This window comes from Somniosus microcephalus, chromosome 1 (genome assembly GCF_052327205.1).
Source record: "Somniosus microcephalus isolate GS21.2 chromosome 1, FLI_Smic_1.0, whole genome shotgun sequence".
NCBI lineage: Eukaryota > Metazoa > Chordata > Chondrichthyes > Squaliformes > Somniosidae > Somniosus > Somniosus microcephalus.
Genome location: NC_140987.1, coordinates 151,600,414 through 151,624,804, shown reverse-complemented (window position 1 = coordinate 151,624,804; position 24,391 = coordinate 151,600,414). Strand labels below are relative to the sequence as shown.

At 49.7% G+C, this 24,391-nt stretch overlaps 1 protein-coding gene across 1 annotated transcript in view; it reads left to right on the top strand.

The window, feature by feature from the left end:
- The window catches only part of LOC147124414 (uncharacterized), a 347,949-nt gene that overhangs the window by 89,681 nt on the left and 233,877 nt on the right, over positions 1-24,391 (top strand). Inside the window, exons 7-8 of the mRNA XM_085969950.1 lie at positions 6,066-6,151; positions 16,136-16,236. Coding sequence (XP_085826076.1) covers positions 6,066-6,151; positions 16,136-16,236 — 187 coding nt within the window. The remainder of the gene's footprint in view (positions 1-6,065; positions 6,152-16,135; positions 16,237-24,391) is intronic.

Sequence of the window (24,391 nt, the reverse complement as noted above, 5' to 3'; positions counted from 1 at the left end):
TTAGATTAGGTTGTGGTACAGGTCTAGTTAGTGGTCAGGGACAGGAGGGTGTGACTGTAACTCAGGCAGGTAAGGGGGCCCCAGGTGCAGTGCTGGAGGAGCCTCAGCCTTTGCCCTTGTCCAACAGGTATGAGGTTCTTACTGCCTGTGTGAATGAGGGAAATGCCTGCAAGATGGATGAGCAAGCTGACCATGGCACCATGGTGCAGGAGGCCATTAATGTAGTTGTGATAGGGGACAGTATATTCAGGGGTTAGGTACTGTTCTCTGCAGCCACGACCGAGAGTTCCGAAGGTCGTGTTGCCTGCCCAGTGCCAGGGTTAAAGACTTCTCCTTGCGGATGGAGAAGAACATGGAGTGGGAAAGAAAGGATCCAGTTGTCATGTTCCACATAGGAACCAATGACATAGGTAGAACTAGGAATGAGGTTCTGCTGAGGGAGTTTGAGGAGCTAGGATCCAAATTAAAAAGCAGAACCTCAAAGGTAATGAGCCACGCACAAATTGGCATAGAGATAAACAGATTAGAAGTTTAAATGCGTGGCTCAAAGAGTGGTGTAAGAGGTAGGGGTTTCACTTCAAGGGGCACTGGCACCAGTACTGGGGAAAGAGGAAGCTGTTCCATTGGGACGGGCTCCACTTAAACCAGGCTGGGACCAGTGTCCTGGCGAACCGAATAACTATGGCAATAGGCAGGGCTTTAAACTAATGAAGGGGGCGGGATGGGGTGGGAGGATTCAGGAAAGAATAAATTTAAAAGCAGAGAGAGAAATGTCAAGGCTCTAGAGCAGAGTAGAGTTTTGGGTAAAAATAAGTAGAGTGGGTCAGGAAGGGACAGAGAGAGTAATAAAGGTAACAAGGCATCAGTGACTAATGGGACATCAGGGAAAAATAGAAATAGGTCAAAGCTAAAGGCACTATATCTGAATATGCGAAGCATTCACAACAAAATAGATGAATTAATAGCGCAAATAGAAATTAACGGGTTTGATCTAATAGCCATAATGGAGATGTGGTTGCAAAGTGACCAAGGTTGGGAACTAAATATTCCAGGATACTTAACTTTTAGAAGAGATAGGCAAAATGGAAAAGGAGGAGCGGTAGCCCTGATAATAAAGTATGGGATAAAGACAGTAGAGAGAAAGGGGGAAAAATTTGGTTGGTTTGTGCCTCCCATTAGTGCCTTAAGAAGGCGCTAATGGGGTGCAAAGCAACTAGCGCCCGGGTGTGGCGATGATTGCGCCGCTTGCGAAATTGACCAGACATTTTGCAGCAGCGCTAAACACTACTGCCACGATCTCCTGCGTCCACAGATCATGACGGCAGTCGAGCGTGCAACACCCATGGTAGCGCCCCGGACCGGATAGTGAGTAGCACCCCCTGCCTTTCCGCCTGTCGCTAGCAACGACAGGTTGAGGGGAGCGTTTTGCAATCTGGAAGGGACTAGGGGAGCGCTATTTAAAGGTGACCAGCTCCTGCCTATTTTTTTTGGCGACATTTTTGCACCACGCATTCACAGAATCACAGAATCACAGAAACCCCACAGTGCAGATAGAGGCCATTTCGGCCCATCGAGCCTGCACCGACACATATCCCACCCGATCCCCGTAACCCCACGTATTTAATCCCCCTAACACTAAGGGTCAATTTATCATAGCCAATCAACCTAACCCGCACATCTTTGGACTGTGGGAGGAAACCGGAGCACCCGGAGAAAACCCACGCAAACACAGGGAGAATGTGCAAACTCCACACAGACAGTCACCCGAGGCCGGATTCAAACCCGGGTCCCTGGCGCTGTGAGGCAACAGTGCTAACCACTATGCCACTGTCATTCTGAGAGAGAGAGAGAGAGAGACTTCTGGAAAGATTCAACGCTGTGTTGAGGAGTTTTGGGTACTGAGCAGCACTTTGCAGGTTCATTTTGATTTGATCTTCCTTGCATCAATTTAGAAGAGACTATGGGGGCTGCACTCTGACATCTTTCCCTGGGCCTCTCCATTGTTCTTTCCAGCAGATTTGATGTACAGGTCTCTCCAGGCCAAGATTCAAGGCTGCAATGAGCAGGGTGTGGATGGAGAGCAAGATCAACCCTCCCCTTTAAGAACTGGCCAGCGCCAGTGTGTCTGTGTTCCATTGCTGACTGACATCACATGAGCTTCGCCAGCGCTGTGAAATAGCGCCTCGCTCCTTGGCGTTGGCGCCTTAAGAGATGTGTGTAGTGCCTGATTTAGCACTCCAATCACCTCCAGGGGCGATAGAAGCCAATTTCGCAATCAGAGGCGATAATTAGCACCAGGCGCTAAACTTTGCGCCCGGGTGATAATTGCGCCCCAAACGGGACGATACTGAATTTCTCCCCCAAAGGATCTTAGCTCGGAAAATCCAGTATAATCCTGGTCGTCAACCACAACCAGCCACAACAGCAGCACCAGCACCAGGAGCGCCAACCTCCTCCTCACTCACCTGGTGCTGTACTGGACACAGGGCATCAGTCTCTGACAAAATTGCTGGCCGGGAGAGCGATGGCATTACCATGGCCAGATTTTCTTCACATGGTGCTGTAAACCCTGGATGCCACATGATGCGCCAGGTTGACCCCATCCAACACCAGCACCGTGAAGCATCCCTTCAATGTCCAAACCATTCCATGCACACACATCCCTATAGCGGGTGGGGGGGCTGGTGCTGGTTGGTTGGAGGTTCAAGGTACGTTGATGTCCTGGGGAGGTCTCTTCTGCTCTTGGAAGGGAAGCGAATCTCCCTACATGTTGTGACTCCCTCCAAAAGCATATGGAGGGAGTCACTGGAGAGCCTGGGTGCAAGTGTTCATCTTTGTGCCGTGATTGTCAATGTTTGCAGCACCTCAATTCTGTCAAACACTGACGGATCAACTGTCAAAATAAAATTGTGCATGGTCCTTTTAAGGAAACCGGCAGATGATGCATCATCAAACGGCTTCATCAGACCCGGTTCCTGTTAATTTGTTGGTAAGCCCGCAGGGCAGGCTAAACAAGGCCAATCAAGGGAAAATCATGTCTGCAGAGCAGAGGCAGTTGGGGGTGGGACCGGAACCCTGAAACCAGTTGACCTGCCCCCAACACACCTCCAGAATTAAATTTGTGGCCTTTGTGTCTGTTTTCACGGAAGAAGACGCAAAAAACTTCCCAGAAATAGTGGCGAACCAAGGGTCTAGCGAGATTGAGCAACTGAAAGAAATTAGTATTAGTGAAAAAATAGTACTGGAGGAATTAATGGGACTGAATGCCGATATATCCCCTGGACCTGATAGCCTACATCCTAGGGTTTTGAAAGAGGTGGCTATAGAGATAGTGGATGCATTGGTTGTCATTTTCAAAAATTCCATAGATTCTAGAACGGTTCCCGCGGATTGGAAGGTAGCAAATGTAACCCCACTATTTAAGAAAGGAAGGAGACAGAAAATGGGGAACTACAGACCAGTTAGCCAGACATCAGTCGTAGGGAAAATGCTAGAATCTATTGTTAAGGACGTCATAACAGAGCACTTAGAAAATAATAATAGAATTGGGCAGAGTCAACACGGATTTATGAAAGGGAAATCGTGTTTGACAAATGAGTTAGAGTTTTTTGATGTCGTAACTAGCAGAATAGATAAGGGGGAACCAGTGGATGTGGTGTATTTGGATTTTCAGAAGGCATTCAATAAGGTGCAATGCCAGAGGTTATTTAGCAAAATTAGAGCTCGTGGGATTGGGGGTAATAAACTAGCATGGATTGAGAATAACAACAGAAAATGCTGGAAAAACTCAGCAGGCCAGGCAACATCCGTGGAGAGAGAAATAGAGTCAACGTTTCAGGTCAAAACCCTTCGTTGGATTGAGGATTGGTTAATGGACAGAAAACAGAGAGTAGAAATAAATGGGTAATTTTCAGGTTGACAGGCTATAACTAGTGGGGTACCGCAAGGATCAGTGCTTGGGCCTTAGCTATTCACAATCTACATCAATGATTTGGATGAGGGGACCAAATGTAATATATCCAAGTTTGCTGATGATACAAAGCTGTGAGGGAATGTAAGTTGTGAGGCGGATGCACGGAGGCTTCAAGGGGATATAGACAGGCTAAGTGAGTGGGCAAGGACATGGCAAATGGAATATAATGTGGAGAACTGTGAAGTTATCCACGTTTCTAGGGAAAATAAAGCAGAGTATTTTTTAAAAGGTGAGAGATTGGGAAATGTTGGTGTTCAGAGGGACCTGGATGTCCTTGTACAGTAATCACTGAAATTTAACATGCAGGTACAGCAAACAATTAAGAAAGCAATTGGTATGTTGGCCTTTATTACAAGAGGATTTGAGTATAAGAATGAAGACGTCTTACTGCAATTATATAGGGCCCTGGTGAGACCACACCTGGAGTATTGTGTACAGTTTTGGTCTCCTTACCTAAGGAAGGATATACTTGCCATAGAGGGAGTGCAACGAAGGTTCACCAGACTGGTTCCTGGGATGGGGGGATTGTCCTATGAGGAGAGATTGAGTAGACTAGGTCTATATTCTCTAGAGTTTAGAAGAATGAGAGGTGATCTCATTGAAACATACAAAATTCTTACAGGGCTTGACAGGGTAGATGCAGTGGGGATGTTTCCCCTGGCTGGGGAGTCTGGAACCAGGCTTCACAGTCTCGGAATAAGGGGTCGGCCATTCAGGACTGAGAGTGGGAGAAATGTCTTCACTCAGAGGGTGGTGAATCTTTGGAATTCTCTACCCCAGAGGGCTGTGGAGGCTTAGTTGTTGAGTGTATTCAGGACAGAGATCGATAGATTTTTGAATATTAAGGGAATCAAGGGATATGGGGATAATGCAGGAAAGTGGAGATAAGGAAGAATATCAGCCATGATCTTGTTGAATGGCGGAGCAGGCTCGAGGGGCCAAATGGCCTACTTCTGCTCCTATTTCTTATGTTCTTAAACGTGAAACCTCAGGGTCTGTAAAGCTGAGCTGTTGACTAGATAAACTCAGTAAGCCATTGTGGAAGCTAAGTGCCCATTCTTCATGTGTAAATCCAGGCTGTTAATATTGGCAAGTTATTCAACTATGTGAGGAATCAATAGCTGAGCCTAATCCTGTCTTCATCTGACATCCACATACGCACTTTTCAATTGGGCCATTGGACAGCAATTGAGAGTAGGAACCACAAATGATTCACTTCCCACCCCCACCCCATCTCTTAATCCAGGGATAATTTAAACCTCTCTGCTGCCCCAACTGAGAACTGCTAATCAGCACTGACTTTCCTGGTTTGAATGGCAAGTACAACATCATATAGTGCATTTACCTTTTTTAAAAAAGAAATAATTTGTAGGATGCAGTGGATGGTTCTAAGTTCTAATCCAATTCAGTCTGATAAAATGTCTCTGGCTGTTTAGGGTTTTCTATAGAATGAATTTGCGCAACATCATCTGAGTTCCTAATTGGGACGGGTTCACAGCACAAAATATTCTATTATTTACCACAAAATAATGCAGTAGGGAATTCTAAGGTTGAAGTTAAGATATATTGTTAAGGCAAAGTAGAAAGAGCTTTATCAGTATTTTGGCCATGCTGTGCCTGATCTGAAGTGCTTGATGATGCTGGGAGTAGAAAGTAAAAATGTATTCCATTTCCTAGGACTAGTATCACAAAGATTTGCCAAAATGAATTGAAGAAAATCTTTTTTTAAATTGGTGTTTGGTTGCCCTACAGAATTGAATTGAACATTTACATTTAATGTTTCTGAGGAAAGGTCATCGAGTTGAAACATTAACTCTATTTCATTCTCCAAAGATGCTGCCTGACCTGCTGAGTGTTTCCAGCATTTACTATTTTTATTTAAATTTAATACACTGGCTCAATTAATTTGAAACTTGACTACTTCTACTTTTTATTTTCATTTTATACATACATGAAGTCATCATGAGTAGTGGAAGTAGGTTCATGACTGAGACCTCACCATAAGTCTGTAACCTTTGCAGTAATAATTTTGGGCTGAATCAATGCAGCAAATTCAGTTAAATTCTTTAAAATCATTATTCTACTTTTAAAGGAGGAAACGCAAACTTGAAAAATCACTGAACCAGGCAAAAGAAGAGATACAAAAAATAACTGCTGAACTTGTTTCAACCCACTCTGGTAAGTGACTATTTTATAATACGAAAAGATAAAAATGCTTATCAATTATCTTAAAAGCTATTTTATATGAGTGGAAAAGGTGTAATTTAGAATCCCAGCTATTTATTTCTTGGCTTAAAGATCACTAAAACAGGAGGAGCAATTTTTCTTTGATTATTTCATACTATTTATACTTTTTTTAAACTTCTTTTTACATCATTTGTTTCTTCTCTTTCACCTTTTCCCCCCTAAGTTTACCATGGGTGTTATCCCAGGCAAACTCCCCATTTCATTTTTTACTACGTACAGCCAATTGGGAGGGTGGGTGTACAATCTGTCCTCAACCTCCTGTTACTGCATGAGATACATGCAAGTGGGGGAGGGGGAAACACCTAGGACTGAGTCTTAACTCCCAATAATGGGTGGGTTGGGGTCAGGTCAGAGGTTAAAATTCAAAAAATCTGAAACAGGAATTCAAACCTGCCCACTTCTGGCTTTTAATGGAGGCGGGACGAGGGGCGGGCAACCAATCCTCTCACAGGAGGTGGGTTGACCATTTAAATATTATAATAAGGCTGCGTGCCTTCATTTTAACAGTCATTTTATTTTTAACTCATGTCGGCCTGGTTTCCAAGCAATGTTCCCCCGAAGGTGCGCAGTCTCTCACCAATCGCGAGTTCTTGTGCAGGCCACTCACCAGCTACTGCTGCTGGAAAAGATACTGCGCAACAGCCACACAGCAAATTTAAAGCGACTGCATACTCAAAAAAATGAGAGGGAATATTGTTTCCAAGGCCTTGGGAAACCCGGCAGGTGAAAGGAGGCGAGAAGGGCTGAATCCATGAAGTTAGTGCCTTTACAGCATCTCTAGTAGGCCAGGAGGAGCAGGAGTGTTTCCCCAGGCTCAACAAGCTAGCCAGTTAAACACCCTCACCCCCACCTGCCCACAATCTGTCTGCTCCCCCCGATTGCCATCGGAGCCCCCCCTGCCACGATCGGACCCCCCCCCGACCACCATCTGCTCCCATCCCACCATTGGAGTACCCTCGGACCCTCCTGTGATCGAACCCCCTGGCCATCATTGGAAGCCCCCTCTGCAATCAGAACAACCACCCCACCTTCCACAATCGGAACCAACCCCCCCCCCGCAATTGGAACCCTCCCCCCCCCCGCCGCAATCGAAACACACCCCCATGATCAGAACACCCCCCCCACTGCGTTTGGGACCCTGCACGAGCTTTCCCATCACCCACATCCCCCCCCCCAATCACTAGACCTACCTGCTCTCGGCTGTGGCCTTCTGCTGTAGGCTTCCCCGCCTGAGGCCTATCAATCAGGCTGCCTATGGGTGGGAAACCAACAGAAAAAATTTTAAAGGAGTGGGAAACCTGTTATTCTGGGTTTCCCGACCTCAAAACAGCTCCCCGCACGGAACGTGTCTCCGGGCTCAAATCCAGGTCCTAGCTTTTGCTTTCCACTTCTCCATACTCAAACAGCTGATATTGAAAATTCAGGGATATAGGAGATTAAACAAGAATTCTCCCACTACTGAAAAGATGGATGTTGGTGATGACTGTGTAATGTAACAGTTTTGCACACAAAAAAAGCATTAAAAGGACTTTGTTATGAGACATTTTTTTGGAGAAATTCATACATGGGGCAGATTGTTCCCATCATTGCTTGGGCTAAAATATGGTGAAGCAAACCGCCCGTGCTTTATAGAATCGCTTGGTTTTCATTCCATTGAATTTAATTATTATGGAATATAAATTGGGTGGGTTCTATAAAGAGCTTGTGATCCACTTTACCTGATTACCGCCCAGGCTGTGAAGTCGAAAATCTACCCCACTGTATAAAAATAAAGAGAATCCAGAGAAGTTCCCTAGAGAAATTCAGTTGTGCTGTGATATTTTTCAGCTGATGCCATTAATTCCTTCAGTATTAACCAAGCTCTGTTTTTTCTTATAGTGGGTCTCCCATGATATTGCTAATGCAGGCCAGCCGATACATTGTTTTAAAATATCAGAAGCATTAAACGATGAAACTCTGAATATATTACAATGATTAGGGCAAGTAATTTTTTAGCACAATATCCTGTGATATCCTTGCTCTCTCAGTTTCTATATGCAGCATTTACATTGTTTTCTTTAAAAAATTACAAATTTTTTGAAGTCACTGTCCAATTTCTCACTTGGGACTTAAAGGAGTACATTTTTAAAAATTTGTTCATGGGATGTGGGTGTCGCTGGCAAGGCCAGCATTTATTGCCCATCCCAAATTGCCCTTGAGAAGGTGGTGGTGAGCTGCCGCCTTGAACCGCTGCAGTCCATGTGGTGAAGGTACTCCCACAGTGCTGTTAGGGAGGGAGTTCCAGGATTTTGACCCAGCGGCGATGAAGGATCAGCGATATGCTTCCAAGTCAGGATGGTGTGTGACTTGGAGGGGAGCTTGGAGGTGGTGGTGTTCCCATGCGCCTGCTGCCCTTGTCCTTCTAGGTGGAAGAGGTCGCGGGTTTGGGAGGTGCTGCCGAAAAAGCCTTGGCGAGTGCTGCAGTGCATCTTGTAGATGGTACACACTGCAGCCACGGTATGTCGGTGGTGGAGGGAGTGAATGTTTAAGGTGGTAGATCGGGGGGCCAATCAAGCAGGCTGCTTTGTCCTGGATGTTGTTGAGCTTCTTGAGTGTTGTTGGAGCTGCACTCATCCAGGCAAGTGGAGAGTATTCCATCACACTCCTTACTTGTGCCTTGTAGATGGTGGAAAGGCTTTGGGGAGTCAGGAAGTGAGACACTCACCACAGAATACCTAGCCTCTGACCTGCTCTTGTTGCCACAGTATTTATGTGGCTGGTCCAGTTAAGTTTCTGGTCATTGGTGACCCCCAGGATGTTGATGGTGGGGGATTCGGTGATGGTACTTGTTGTGTCCGTGTATAATAAGACACAGACTGCAGGAGAACGGTATAACAGGTGTTTACTCAACGTGGCTCACACTGGAACTGATCTGTACAGATTACTACTCAGGGCTATATACAGGTGTGGTCACTGCCGGTACTGCAGTATACACGAGCTGTAAAAGATAGTTCCCCCCTTAAAAGTATGTACATTACAATTCCTCCCCTTTTAGATTAACAGTACCATAACAATCATTTAACAATTAAATATCAAACTAATTACAATTAACACTTTTAACATGCAACATTAGCTGAAAATAGTCTATTTATATATTCAGTCTTTGGGGAGGCTTCCTGATCCTTTCTGGATAGCGCCTTTCCCGAGTGTCTTGTTCTTGGTGCGGAGGCGATTCTGGCCCCCTGTCATCGGTTGGTTCATCAGCTTCCGATGCTACTGTTTCTGGGGTAGATGCGACCTGTACGTCGGGTTCATCACCAGGTACGTATGGGCGAGGCATGGGGTTGACTTGTTCCTGTGACTCTAGGATCTGGTCAGCATGGCGTCTCACGATGCTCTCCCCAACGTCCACTGTGTACATTAGTGGGCCCTGCCGTGTGCATATCGTTCCTGGCTGCCATTTTTCTGTTCGGTAGTCGCGGGCCAAGACTGGTTGCCCTACATTGAAGCTCCTTGTTGGCTTCTCATGGATGTGCTGGAATTGCTTACTCTCAACATCTCTTCGTACGTTTGGTCTGAGCAAATCCAGGCGCGATCTTAACCTTCGGTTAAAGAACATCATGGCTGGGGCCTGGTTGGTGACTGCATGTGTCGCATTCCGGTAGGTGAACAGGAAATTGTCCACCTTGTGCTGCAGCGGAATGTTGTCATTGTACATAGCCTTTATTGCCTTCTTAAAGGTTTGTACGAACCTCTCAGCCAATCCATTTGTGGCTGGATGATACGGGGCGGACGTGTAATGCCTTTCCCCATTCTTTTTCAAGAACCTCTGGAACTCTTCGGACACAAACTGTGGTCTGTTGTCGGAGCAAATTTGTTCTGGCAAGCCATTCCTGGCAAAAATGGTCCGGAGGACTGCAATAGTTTTCTCCGTGGTGGTGGAGGACATTTTGATAACCTCAGGCCATTTCGAGTGCGCATCCACGGCTATTAAAAACATTGAGTCCATGAATGGACCAGCAAAATCAATATGCACCCGTTGCCATGGAGATGAGGGCCACTCCCATGGGTGTAAAGGGGCCTGTGGTGGTACAATTTGGACTTTCTGGCATCCTGAGCAACTCTTGGTCAGGTCCTCGATTTTTTTATCGATTCCCGGCCACCACACATAAGCCCTGGCTAGGCTTTTCATTTTTACCCCTCCCAGATGACCCTCATGAAGCTCATTGAGCACTCTATCCCTTAACTTGGGTGGAATTACCACTCGGGATCCACACATCAAGGTCCCCCGGCACACTGACAGCTGTTCTCTCCTTGTTGAGAATGCTGGCAACAGTGAGTCGCCATGTGCTGGCCATCCCTTCATCGTCAAATCATATACCCGAGACAGTGTCGGGTCATTTCGGGTTTCCTTTTCGATACAAGCGTTAGTTACCGGTAGGTATTCAACTATAGTCGAATGGAATATTTCGACAGGATCCACTGCTGGTGCTTCCTCCGCAGTAGGTAGTGGCAGGCGTGATAGCCCATCAGCATTTCCATGCTGTTTCGTGCCCTTATATTCAATCTCATAGTGGTGTGCCCCTAGAAAAAGTGACCATCTTTGTAGTCGTTGCGCAGTCATCACCGGAACGCCCTTCTTCGGATTAAAAATGGAGACAAGAGGCTGGTGATCCGTCAGCAAGGTGAATTTCTGCCCGTGCATATAGTGATTGAACTTTTTCACTCCCCACACTAGGCTGATGGCCTCCCTGTCAATCTGGGCGTAGTTACGCTCGGCTGAGGTTAGTGATCGTGACGCAAAGGCTATTGGCCTCTCTGAGCTGTCCGAGAATTTGTGCAACAGCACCGCTCCAATGCCGTAGGGTGACGCATCACATGCCAACCGAATTGGTAATGCTGGGTTGTAATGGGCCAATACCTCTTTCGATGTGATTAGTGTTTTGCTCTTCTGGAAAGCTCGTCTACATTCGTCACTCCACTTCCATGGCACCCCAGTTTGCAGTAGGGTGTTCAGTGGGTGTAGTATTGTAGACAAATTTGGCAAGAGCTTATGGTAGTAGTTTACCAGCCCGAGGAACGACCTCAGTTGTGACACATTTTCCGGTGCTGGAGCCTTGACTACTGCCTCAATCTTCTCTGGGGACTTATGTAACCCCTCTTTATCGATAATGTGGCCACAATACGAGATCTGTTTTCTAAAAAAACTCGCATTTGGGGCGGTTAGCTCGGAGCCCATATTCCTGCAATCTAGTGAGCACCTGTTCCAGGTTGGCAAGGTGATCACTGTCATTTTCGCCCGTGACCAGGATGTCGTCCAAATAACACTGGGTCCCTGGGATCCCTTGCAGGACTTGTTCCATTGCCCTCTGCCAAATAGCCGGAGCTGATGCTACCCCGAATACCAGCCAGTTGTATTGGTAGAGACCTTTATGGGTATTGATTGTGAGGTATTTTTTTGACGCTTCTTCTACCTCCATTTGCAGATACACCTGGGCCAGATCAATCTTAGTGAAGCGTTTCCCTCCAGATAGCGAGGCGAAAATATCTTCAATCCGCGGAAGTGGATATTGTACGGTGTGAAGGATCGGGTTCACTGTTACCTTAAAGTCCCCACAGATGCGAACCTTCCTTGGTTCCGCAGGCGTGCTGCTCAACGACTTTTTCATCACAGGGACGATGGGTGTAGCCCACTCGCTCCAGTCTACCTTGGACAGTACACCTGAATGTTCCAGACTCTCCAGCTCTGCTTCGACGGCTGGGCGGATCGCATAAGGTACCGGTCTGGCCTTAAACAATTTTGGGCTTGCGTTTTCTTCAATTTTAATCATCGCTGTCATGCCTTTTAGTGTTCCGAGTCCCTGCTGGAACACTTCTTTCGCGTCAGTTAGGATCTTTGACAGTCGCCCAGGTGTGACGTTGTCATCCTTTTTGTCAGCCACAGTCAGTGCCTGTATGGAATGCCAATCCAGTTGTATTTTCCGGATCCATTCACGTCCCAGTAATGGTGGTCCTCCATCTTGTAATACATACAGGTCTCGTTTTGGTGTTTCCTTACCGTTATATATAACGGTCACCCTTATTTTTCCTTTGGGGTAGACTTTTTGCCCCGTGTACGTCTTCAAAATAATTTTTGTTTCTCTCAAGGGTATGTGTGAGAATAGCTGCTCGTAGTCCCGTCGGTTTATGACTGTTAGGGCTGATCCTGTGTCCAATTCCATCTTTACCTGGACTCCTGCTATCTTGAGAGTGACCCAAATGGTTCGGTGATCCTCCGTTGTGATCACATTATGTAGTTTCAGACAACTCAGTTCCCTGCTTTCGGAGTCGTTATCACTCTTTTGTTCGTCTGAACTATTCTCCGTCATCTTATGTACCTTCTTGTACTTTTCTTTGGTAGGTTTCTTATTGCTGGTTTTCTTTCCTGACCTGCAGACTCGTGCTATGTGTCCTACTTTTCCACACTGTCTGCACACTTTGTCTTTGAACCAGCAATCATTCTGGTCGTGTGTTGTTCTGCCGCAGTGATAGCACTTCTCTGTTCCATATGACATTTCGTTTGTGCCATATTCTTGCGGTCTCTGTTGTATCTCTGCAGCGCCCCGTGCTGCTGCTTCATATGATACCGCAATGCTGAAAGCCTTTTCCAGCGTAAGGTCCTTTTCAGATAAAAGCCGTTTCTGGGTTCCTTCACTTTGAAGCCCACACACAAACTTGTCCCTTAAGGTATCTGCCAGTCCCGCTCCAAACTGGCAGTGTTTCGATAGTTTGCGCAGTTCTGTTAAATAATCAGCATTGCTTTCATCCTTATGCCGGTTCCGTTTGTGAAACTTGAATCTTTCTGCTATCAGCAGCGGTGTGGGGTTTAAATGTTCCTGTAGTATCATTACTATGTCTTCAAAACTCTTTTCCATTGGCTTCGTTGGGGTTACTAGATTTCGTAATAAACCATACGTCTTTGCACCCATTAAATTTAACAATACCGACGCTTTCTTGTCATCTGACACCTCATTTGCCTTGCAGTATATCTCTATTCATTCGACATATGTAGTCCAATCTTCGACTTCATTGTCAAATGCGGTGATACTGCCACTCTTCGGCATTTTGGGTGTGATTTAAAATGGCGTCTCCCAATGGCTTAAAATGGCGTCTCCCGCGCTTTCCTTCCTCCCCCGCTGCTGCCAACACCGCTCCCGGCGGTTCTCGTGGCAATGGCGGCACACTATAGGTTTAGTGCGCTTCTCCTGCGCTGCTCCAACGCTGCTCTCGGCGGTCCTCGTGGCAATGGCGGCGCCTCGCGGGTTTCTGCGCGTCTTTCTCTCCCTCTCTTCGACGCTGCTCAGCCCCTGAACACCGGCTGCACCCTGTGCGCTCTGCTTTCTCTCTCCCCCGTCGACGCTGCTCGGCCTTTTGCTGTGCCGCTCGGTCGGGCTCTAGCCCGCCGCTGTCCGGGAAGGGTCTGCGCACTACCTGTTGCCAGCCCATTTTGCTGGACCATCTCATCTGGAAAGCCAAGCCTGGCTCTTGACAGCCTCCCCCGCAATTCTCGAGTCTCTGCTGGATGACTGGGCGGTTGCCCGTGGTCAACGCCTGAGCCTCTGGCCTTGACCTCCAATCCACTGATCTCCAGGAACGAATCCCCGGGAGGTGATGCAGAGTTGCAGGTTGGTTCGAACTTGCCTTGTCGCCAATGTTGTGTCCGTGTATAATAAGATACAGACTGCAGGAGAACGGTATAACAGGTGTTTACTCAACGTGGCTCACACTGGAACTGATCTGTGCAGATTACTACTCAGGGCTATATACAGGTGTGGTCACTGCCGGTACTGCAGTATACATGAGCTGTAAAAGATAGTTCCCCCCTTAAAGTTATATACATTACAGTACTGCCATTGAACGTCAAGGGGTGGTGGTTAGACTCTCAATTGTTGGAGATAGTCATTGCCTGGCACTTCTGCGGCGCGAATGTTACCTGCCACATATCAGCCCAAGCCTGAACATTGTCCAGGTCTTGTTGCATGCGGGCATGGACTGCTTCCTTATTTGAGGAGTTGTGAATGGCGCTGAACACTGTGCAGTCATCAGCGAACATCCCCATTTCTGACCTTATGTTGGAGGGAAGGTCATTGATGAAGCAGCTGAAGATGGTTGGGCCTAGAACACTGCCCTGAGGAACTCCTGCAGCGATGTCCTGGAGTTGTGATGATTGACCTTCAATCACCACAACCATCTTCCTTTGTGCTAGGTATGACTCCAGCCAGTGGAGAGTTTTTCCCCTGATTCCCATTGACTTCAGTTTTACTAGGGCTCCTTCACGCCACACTCGGTCAAATGCTGCCTTGATGTCAAGGGCAGTCACTCTCACCTCACCTCTGGAATTCAGCTCCTTTGTCCATGTTTGGACAAAGGCTGTAATGAGGTCGAGAGCTGAGTGGTCTTGACAGAACCCAAACTGGGCATCAGTGAGCAGGTTATTGGTGAGTAAGTGCCACTTGATAGCACTGTCGATGACAGCTTCCATCACTTTCCTGATGATTGAGAGTAGACTGATGGGGCGTTAATTGACCAGATTGGATTTGTCCTGCTTCTTGTGGACAGGACATACCTGGGCAGTTTTCCACATTGTCGGATAGATGCCAGTGTTGTAGCTGTACTGGAACAGCTTGGCTAGAGGCGCAGCTAGTTCTGGGGCACAAGTCTTCAGCATGATAGGTGGGAGGTTGTCAGGGCCTGTAGCCTTTGCTGTATCCAGTGCGCTGAGCCACTTCTTGATATTGGTTTGCTAAGGTAATCAATATGTTGTACACATGTCAGAAGCAGCACACTTGGGATACCGATGATTTGATGATGATTTGTTGGAATTGGTTGGGTTGAGGACTGTTAGGGACCTTTTAAATATGACAAGGACCTGTAGGGTTGAGGGGTTGCCTTTTGTGCAGTACCAGTGGGGTTGTGAATTTGAGTCCCTTCTTTGACTTTCTTGAGGGGGTCATCTGTTTTGGGAGAGGTGCCTGGGTGAGTTGTGTAGGATTCCAGGAATGGGCTCCAGACTGTCTGATATTTCCAGAGTTCCAGGCAGAATCTGTATATCTGTATGTCCACAGATATTTCACCCACAGATGTGTTATGGGGGATGGGGCGCAGTTTGCCTTAGCAGCGGCTTCACGCTACCTTTCAGCTAGCTCTAGTCTGTGTGTCTCATGGGGAATTTGCTCCCTAGTAGGTACAGCCAGCAGGCATAGACTTGGGTCTGTAGGGCTTACGAGACCTGCTATTCTCTCTCTAGTCTTCCAATTTGTTGGCTTGTGGGGTTAAATGAGGAGGAAAGACCAGAATGTGTGCAGTAGAGGGCCCCTTCAGCTGCAGTCCCTCTAGCATATATCCCGAGGCAGGGCTGGAACTTGTGGATGAAATAAGTGTGGTAAGTGCAATATATTATCCTGAGTTGGCCCACGTGCGTTCTACTGCAGGTGATAGTTGTGAGGGTCTGCTTCCATAAAGTCAGAGTGGTATGCACTTTTGCGACCCCAAGAGGAAAATCAAACTTGAAGTCCTGTATGGTGAAATCATTTTGTTCTTCCGGATAGATTTCAGATTTAGTCAAGAGGTATACCGTTTTCAATTTTATTTACATGAAGTGCTTGACATAAGAAAACTACTAGGCACTTGTTCTAAGCGTTAAACAAAGCTTTAATCAACTGTTTTACAACATGGAGGTCTAGTTGTGTCCTTCACTAGTTCCTGTTAAGAATGTCCTGCACAAGCTGGGCCCGTGCCCAAGTATTTATACTCTCCCTGGACAGCACCCGTAGGCCGCTCAATATTATTTCATAAGTCTTTCTTTCATGAATGACTGATTCATGTCAGTGCTATTTTGAATGTGGTCAGATTAAAAGTTTTAAAAATATTTTGAGATCTTCATTGTTTTTGTAACAGATGTGGAAGAAAAAGAACAAAAGATGAAAGAGCTGACAAAACAAAATGAAGCAAAGAATCTGGAATGTATGCACTTTAAATCTCTGCTGGAAATCACAAAGGTAGATATTTTGGAAAAACTTTACTTTTTCCAGTTAATATTCCACACATGAAACACAAATCGCTTTATAACATAATAGTTAAAAGATGCCTGGCCGATCTACTTTGGCGAACGAATCCAGTAAGATTAAATCTTGCTTTTGATCACAATTTATTGCCTCTCTGGCATGTTATATATTTTTTCAGACTAATTAATGAAAATTCTGTTTAGTAAATAGATCAACGTCTTATTTTTATCAGTCACAAAGAGCTGTTAAACTTGTTCAGTTTCTTCATTTTCTTGTACTTGCCCAATTATTGAATTATACAGCAATCCTTGATGTAAATTGGAGTTTGTTAACTTGCCTTGAAAAGAATTTCTATGATCTATAATTGGTTTAAATGAGGGGAAGAAGAAATGCAACAGACTCCTGGCCTGCACAGAGTGGGATTAAATGGAGTAGACTTGAACAGAGTGTTTTATTTGGGAATTTGGAAAGAGTGGGAATTGGGAGAAGAGGGGGAAGGAGTTGTTGTTTGCCTACACTACTTGTAGTGCTTTGTGTTATAGATAGATATTTAATTTCAGCACCCTTAACTTAATCTAGATCAAGTAATTAGTCAAGAAATGACACTGTAAGTTACCTAATTACAAATTTAATTAAATTTAATTAAATAAAACAAGGCCATATAGGGATGGCAGTGCAGGTGGTGTGCTGCGTGCAGCACGTGGGAGTTTGTGGAGAGCATTGTGATCCCAGATAACCTCGTTTGCAGTAAGTGCCTGCATCTTGAGGAACTTCAGCTTAGAGGTTATGAGCTGCAGCCTGAAGTGCAGACTTTGCGGGGCATCAGGGATTGGGAGAGTTACCTGTACACTTTGATCCGGGAGGCAGTCACACCCCTTAGGTTAGGTAGTGGTACAGGTCTGGTTCGTGGTCAGGGACAGGAGGGTGTGACTGCAACTCAGGCAGGTAAGGGGACCCCAGGTGCAGTGCTGGAGGAGCCTCAGCCTTTGCCCTTGTCCAACAGGTATGAGGTTCTTGCTGCCTGTGTGGATGAGGGAAAAGCCTGCAGGATGGATGAGCAAGGTGACCATGGCACCATGGCGCAGGAGGCCATTCAAGTCGGGGGAGTGAAAGGGAATGTAGTTGTGGTAGGGGACAGTATAGTCAGGGGGATAGATACTGTTCTCTGTAGCTGTGACCAAGAGTTCTGAAGGTTGTGTTGCCTGCCCGGTGCCAGGGTTAAAGACATCTCCTTGCGGCTGGAGGAGAATTTGGAGTGGGAGGGGGAGGATCCAGTTGTCATGGTCCATGTAGGAGCCAACATCTTAGGTAGAAGGAGGAATGAGGTTCTGCTGAGGGGGTTTGAGGAGCCAGGATCCAAATTAAAAAGCAGAACCTCAAAGGTAATTATCTCTGGATTGTTACCTGAACCACACGCAAATTGGCATAGGGACAAACAGACTGGAAGTTTAAATGCGTGACTCAAAGAGTGGTGTGGGAGGAAGGGGTTTCAGTTGATGGGGCACTGGCACCAGTACTGGGGAAAGAGGGAGCTGTTCCATTGGGATGGGCTCCACTTAAACCAGACTGGGACCAGTGTCCTGGCGAACTGAATAACTAGGGCAGTAGGCAGGACTTTAAACTAATGAAGGGGGGTGGGAGGATTCAGGAAAGAGTAAATTTAAAAGCAGCGAGAGAAATGTCAAGGCTCTAGAGCAGAGTAGAGATTTGGGCAAAAATAAGCAGAGTGGATCAGGAAGGGACAGAAAGAGTAACAAAGGTAACAAGGCATCAGTGAACAAGGTGACATCAGGGAAAAATAGAAATAAGTCAAAGTTAAAGGCACTATATCTGAATGCGCAAAGCACTCGCAACATAATAGAGACGCATGTAACAAGGGTAATACAGTAATCATGGGGGACTTTAATCTACATATAGACTGGGCAAACCAAATTTGCAGCAATAGTGTGGAGGACGAATTCATGGAATGTATGCAAGATAGTTTTCTAGATCAGTATGTTGAGGAACCAACTAGGGAACAGGCTATGAGAAAGGGTTAATTAATACAAAAGCAAAATACTGCGGATGCTGGAAATCTGAAATAAAAACAGAAAATGCTGGAAATATTCAGCAGGTCAGGCAGCATCTGTGGAGAGAGAAACAGAGTTAATGTTTCAGGTCAATGATCCTTCGTCAGAACTGGAAAAATGGTTTCCAGTTCTGACAAAGGGTTAATTAATAACCTTGTAGTAAAGGGGTCTTTAGGCAAGAATGACCATAATATGATAGAATTTTATATTGAGTTTGTAAATGATTTTGTTAAATCTGAAACTAGGGTCTTAAATCTAAACAAAGCAAACTACGTAGGTATGAGGGGCAAGTTGGCTAAGGTAGATTGGGAAACTATATTAAAAGGTATGATAGTAGACAAGTAATGGCTAGCATTTAAAGAATTAATACATAATTTACAACAAATACACATTCCTTTAAGGCACAAAAACCCCACAGGGAAAGTCATCCAGCTGTGGCTAACAAAAGAAGTTAAGCATAGTATTAGATCAAAGGAAGAGGCTTATAATGTTGCCAAAAATATTGGTAAGTGTAACGGCTTCAGCGGCACTTCCCTCTGCTCGCCGCCTGAGGGCGGTTTTTGAGGCTTCGGTGCGCTGCTGCCGTGCCTTTGGGCCCCTCTCCTCACCTGTTTCTCGAGTAATTGATCTCATCAGAGTAATTAGGCTAGTTAATAAAGTTGTTCGGTTTTGTCCTTGTCTTGTCCCTCTTTTGGTAGGACCAAAAAATAAACAAATAAACTGTAACTAATAAAACTTTACATAAACGTTAATAAATCAAATTAGAATTTGGTTATCCAAATTAATTATGCACTCCAGACCCCGCGGCGCCCACCGGTCACGGAAGTCCTCGAGCGTGCTCCATCTCCAGGGCCACCCAGGCGCGAACATGGCCGCGGAAGAGAGGGAGGCAATCTGGCTGGACGACCCCCTCGACCGCCCGCTGCCTGGACCAATTGATGGCTTTATTAGCCAGGCCCAGGAGCAGACCCATGAGGAGGTCCTCCAACCTGCCCGCTCCCCTCCGCACCGGGTGACGGTAGATCAAGAGCGTGGGACTGAACTGCAACCAAAAATCGAGGAGCAGCCACTTCAAATAAGGGAAGAGGGGCTGCAACCTCTCACACTCCATGTAAATGTGAAAAACGGACTCCTCCAGGCCGCAGAACAAACAGGCGGCCTGGGAGTCCGTGAACCTACTTAAAAATATATTGCACGGGACTGCTCCGTGCAACACCCTCCAGGCCAAGTCCCCAATAGAACAAGGGAGGACTCCCGCATAGAGAGCCCTCCATTGGGGACCTCCGCCTCCGCCGGAAGGCAAGACGGCGTGTCCGGACGGTAGGCGAAGATGACAAAGTGGAAAGTGTGCAGGAGCAGCCCATACAGGAAACCCCTCCGTGCGGAATGCAAGGGCACGGAGGGTATTTCCTCGAGAGGGCTCAAGTTGTGAGGCGCCGGTTCCCGAGGGGGGTTTCGGGGCTGGGCGCCGATAAGGAATTCCGTCCGAACGGGGGAAAGCTCGGAAGGGATCGCCCCACGTGCCTGAGCCACCTCGATACACCTCGTGGCACCGGGGCGCAGCCTCGCTTTCACCGACTCGATGGCATTGACCGCGAGCTGGATGTTGGCCCAAGACATGCGCCGCGCCAACTCCTCCGGCGCCATCCAGCCCGCTCCTCCGCCATCGAGCAGGTCCCCGACCCTAGTCACCTTGCCAGGCACAGCCCTGCCCTCCGCCAGCCACCTGAACCCGTAGGCGTAGAGGTGCGGATTCCTGAACAGCGGCTCCCGAAGGACAGCCGCCATTCCTGACGGGGGAGAGCTCCACCTGGAAGCGACGTAGTTCCAAAGCCATAGCAGTTCCTGGTAGAAGACAGGCAGCTCCCGCAGGCTGGCACGTGTGCCGCCCACTTCCAAAAACAGGAGCTGCATGTCGTAATTGAGGCCGTGCAGCTGGCGGAAAAAATACGTTGCCAGCGCACACCATCTTGGAGGATTCTCGATGTACAGGTATCTCTGCAGCATCTGAAGACGGAAAGTCGCAGCCTGGGTGCGGAGGCACACCAGCACCTGACCGCCCTCCCTAAGCGGGAGACTCAGAACCGCGGCAGAGACGCAGTGCTTCCTTTTGTCCCAGAAGAAGTCGACGAGCTTCTTCTGTATCTTGGCGACAAACGCAGGGGGAGGGATCAAAGTGACGAACCGGTACCACAACATGGCGGCCACCAGTTGGTTTATGACCATCGCTCAACCCCTGTAGGACAACACTCGGAGCAATCCTGTCCAGCGTCCTAAGCGAGTGGTGACTTTGGCCTCCAACTCTTGCCAGTTCGCCGGCCAGGCGTCCTCGGCAGGGCTAAGGTAGACTCCCAGGTAGAGGAGGTGCGTGGTGCTCCAGGCAAAGGGCCTGAACTCCTCCGGCAGGGAGTCCACCCGCCACTGACCCACCAGGAGTCCGGAACATTTCTCCCAGTTGATCTTGGCGGAGGATGCGTCCGAGTAAATCTGCTGGCATTCCCGCATCCTCTGCAAGTCAGCGGGATCCGTGACCGTGAGAAGCACGTCATCGGCGTAAGCCGAGAGGACCACCTCCACGCCCGGCCCTTGCAGAGCCAGTCCCGTCAACCTCTTCCGCAAGAGGCGCAGGAAAGGCTCTACGCAAATGGCGTATAACTGGTCGGACATGGGGCATCCCTGACGCACCCCCCTCCAGAAGCGAAGGGGCACCGTCAAGGACCCGTTAACTTTAATCAGACACTCTGCGGCAGCGTACAGAAGTCGGATCCGGGCGACAAAATGCATCCTGAACCCGAATTCGCGCAGAGTCCCGAAGAGATACTCGTGATCTACCCTGTCGAACGCCTTCTCCTGAACCAGGGAAAGGAAGGCGACCGACAGACCAGCTCTCTGGGAATGGTGGACCAGGTCCCGGACCAGATGGATGTTATCATGGATGGTTCGGCCCGGGACCGTGTAGGACTGGTCGGGGTGGATCATGTGGGCCAGCACGGCGCCTAGGTGAGCAGAAATGGCCCTGGCAAAAATTTTGTAGTCCGTGCTGAGGAGGGAGACCGGGCGCCAGTTCTTAAGGAGGCGGAGATCGCCCTTCTTAGGCAGCAGGACAATAACCGCCCTGCGCCAAGAGAGGGGCATCTCCCCGGTCGCCAAACTTTCCCCCAGGACCCGCGCGTAGTCGCCCCCCAAGATGTCCCAGAACGCCCTGTGGAACTCCACGGTCAGCCTGTCCAGCCCCGGGGACTTTCCCCTGGCGAGCTGGCAGAGGGCACCGGTCAGCTCCTCCAGACTCAGAGGAGCGTCCCATTTTTCGGCGCCCTCCAGGCCGACCTTCGGCAGGTCCTCCCACAAACCTCTGCGCGCATCCTCGCTGGACGGATCCGGAGAGAACAGAGCCCCGTAATAGGCGCGGGCCTCCGCGCTGATTCCCTCCGGATCCGAGACCAGAGATCCGTCGTCGGCCAGCAGCCCCAAGAGCTGCTTACGGACCCCCCGTCTTTTTTCCAGCGAGTAGAAGAAGGGGGGGCCGCGGTCCAGGTCCCGCAGGAACTGGATCCGCGACCTCACGTACGCGCCTCGGGACCCGACGAGCTGCAGGTCCTTCAGCACGCCCTTCTTCTCTTCGTACACCTTCCGCAGGGCCGGGTCCTCGACGACTTGAACGAGACGGGACTCCAGGTCGAGCACCTCCTTCTCCAACCGCCCGACCCGGGCCTCCTGCCTCCTGGTCGACCCCTTCGCGTACTCCTGACAGAAGAGACGGACGTGAGCCTTGCCCACGTCCCACCAGAGCCTCAAGGAGGGGAAGCCCCCCCGCTTCCTTCTCCAGTCGGCCCAGAACCGGCGAAATGAAACCTGGAACCGCACGTCCTCCAGCAGCAGGTTGTTAAAATGCCAGTATGCGGACGAACCCCCCCCCCGCGCGCGCAGCGGAACGAGCTCCGCCCACACCAGGTGGTGGTCCGTGCACGGCACCGGCCACATGGAAGCCGCCGGAACGCAGGAGACGTACGCCCGGGAAATATAAAGGCGGTCGATTCTGGACCATCCTCCTCCAGACCTCACGCTAGTGAAGGCGCTGGAGTCGGGGTGGAGATGTCGCCAGACGTCCACCAAGTCGAAGGACCCGACCAGGTCCCTCAACTTCTCCATCGCCGCCGGGCATCGCTGGGGGGCCGAACGGTCCCTCGCCTCGAGGGTGCAGTTAAAATCCTCCCCGAGGATGACGCACTCGCCCGCGTCGATGGAGCCCAGAAGAGCGGACACTTCTTCAAAGAAGCGCACTTGCTGCGCACCGGCCTGAGGGGCGTACACGTTCACTAGATGGAGCGGCACGCCCCCCAGGCGAACAGTGACCTGGAGCAAGCGGCCCGGCACGTGCTCCTTGACCCCCAAGATCTCCGGCTGAAAATGCGGGTCCAGCAAGATAGCCACCCCGCTTGGAAGCGCTGGAGAGGTGACTCATGCTGACCCCTCCTTGCCACTCCAGGAGCCACATGGCCTCGTCTCCCGGAACGGTGTGGGTTTCTTGCAGGAAGCACACCGCATACTTCCCGTCCCGAAGGACCGAAAGGTTATTAAATCTGTGGCGAGCCTCCCTGCTGCCATTGATGTTGAGGCTGGCTATGGTTATCTTCATCTCAGAAGCATAGTGCAACCTCTACCTACGCCTAACGGGGGGAGGGAGCGCAGCCGCTAGTCGACCGCCACTCCCTCAGCAGCCCAGTGAGGAACGACCTGAGCCAACGCAGCTCGAGCGGGCTCACGTCTGCGCCCATGGTCTTGACGGCGGCGCGGACCAACCCGATGAGCAGCGCCAGCTCCGACCACCTGGCGAGGGCCAGTGGGGTCTTGTTTTGATGACCCTGGCACACGGCCACAAAACCCCGGAGTTCCCTGACGGGAATGAGGGGAGACTCGGCGAGGGGCACGAGGTCATCCGTCGCCTCGTCGGCGATGGAATCCAACTTGTCCTCCGCGCCCATCACCGAGTCCCCGTCCTCCTCCGGGGGGTCGCCACCAGCGGCCGACCCGTCCGTCGCGCAGTGCGCAGCGAACGGCTCGGCCGCATCGGCCGGCCCTGCCTCTGCCCGGATCCCACCCCCAGGATCGGTGGCAGAGGATTCCTCCCTGGGCTCCCCTGGGGGTGCCGGGCCAGAAGACGGCAGCGCTTTGGAGCCTCCCTCCGCCTCAGACGCCAGAACAACCGGAGAAATCGGAGAAAAAACTAATCCGAATTCCTCCAGGACGTCCGGCGCCGGAGACACAGTCAGAGGGCCTTCCTCTTCCCCGCCACAGGCCTCCGACCCAGCAGATGGGGTGTCCTTAACTAAAACCTCGACCAGGTCGAGCAGCCCCTGGGAAATGTCCGGGTCGCTTTGGGCGAGCTCACTTTCCTCGAACTTGCCTGACCCAGACCCCAGGCCGCCCGACCCGTCGAGGGGTAACGGTACAGATAGAACGTCTATATCCGCCGCGGGTTGTTCCGCGACCCCCCCCGCCGCGGGCAGGGTCTCGTCCCCATCCCCGGGAGGCACGTGCTGGACAGACACATCTGCCTCAGCCTCCCGAGGGACAGGCGACCCCTGCCGATCGCCGGTGATGGTGACAGCGGGGGGGGGGCGCAGTACCCGCGGCGGGCGACGACTCCCCCTGTTTGGAGGGACCTTCCTCCTCACGGTCCTCCTCCTCTTCCAGGAGGTAGTGCCTTCTCTTTAACGCGGAGGGAGCGAGGGAGACCTCCATGCCTGCAGGGGCCCCCTCCTCTGCTCCCTCCGGCGGAGCAGGTTTGTCGGGTCCCTCGGGCCCGAGTCCGGCCACAGGTATTAACGTTTCTGCCTCGGCGGTCGCGACCACAAGCTCGGGCACGAGGTCCCTCCCACCCTCGTCTGCCCCGACCAACTCCGCGATGAGCGCGGGTGTCAGGGGCTCCAGGTTCAAGGGCTCGCCCTCCACGGGGGGACCCACCCCAAGGTGTTTGGCTTTCCCCCGCGCCTTCCTTCTGCCCGGACGCACTCCCTCCCCCCCGCCGGAGGCCTTGATGGCATCGGCCTCCGACGACGACCGCGCATCAGTTGTTCGGG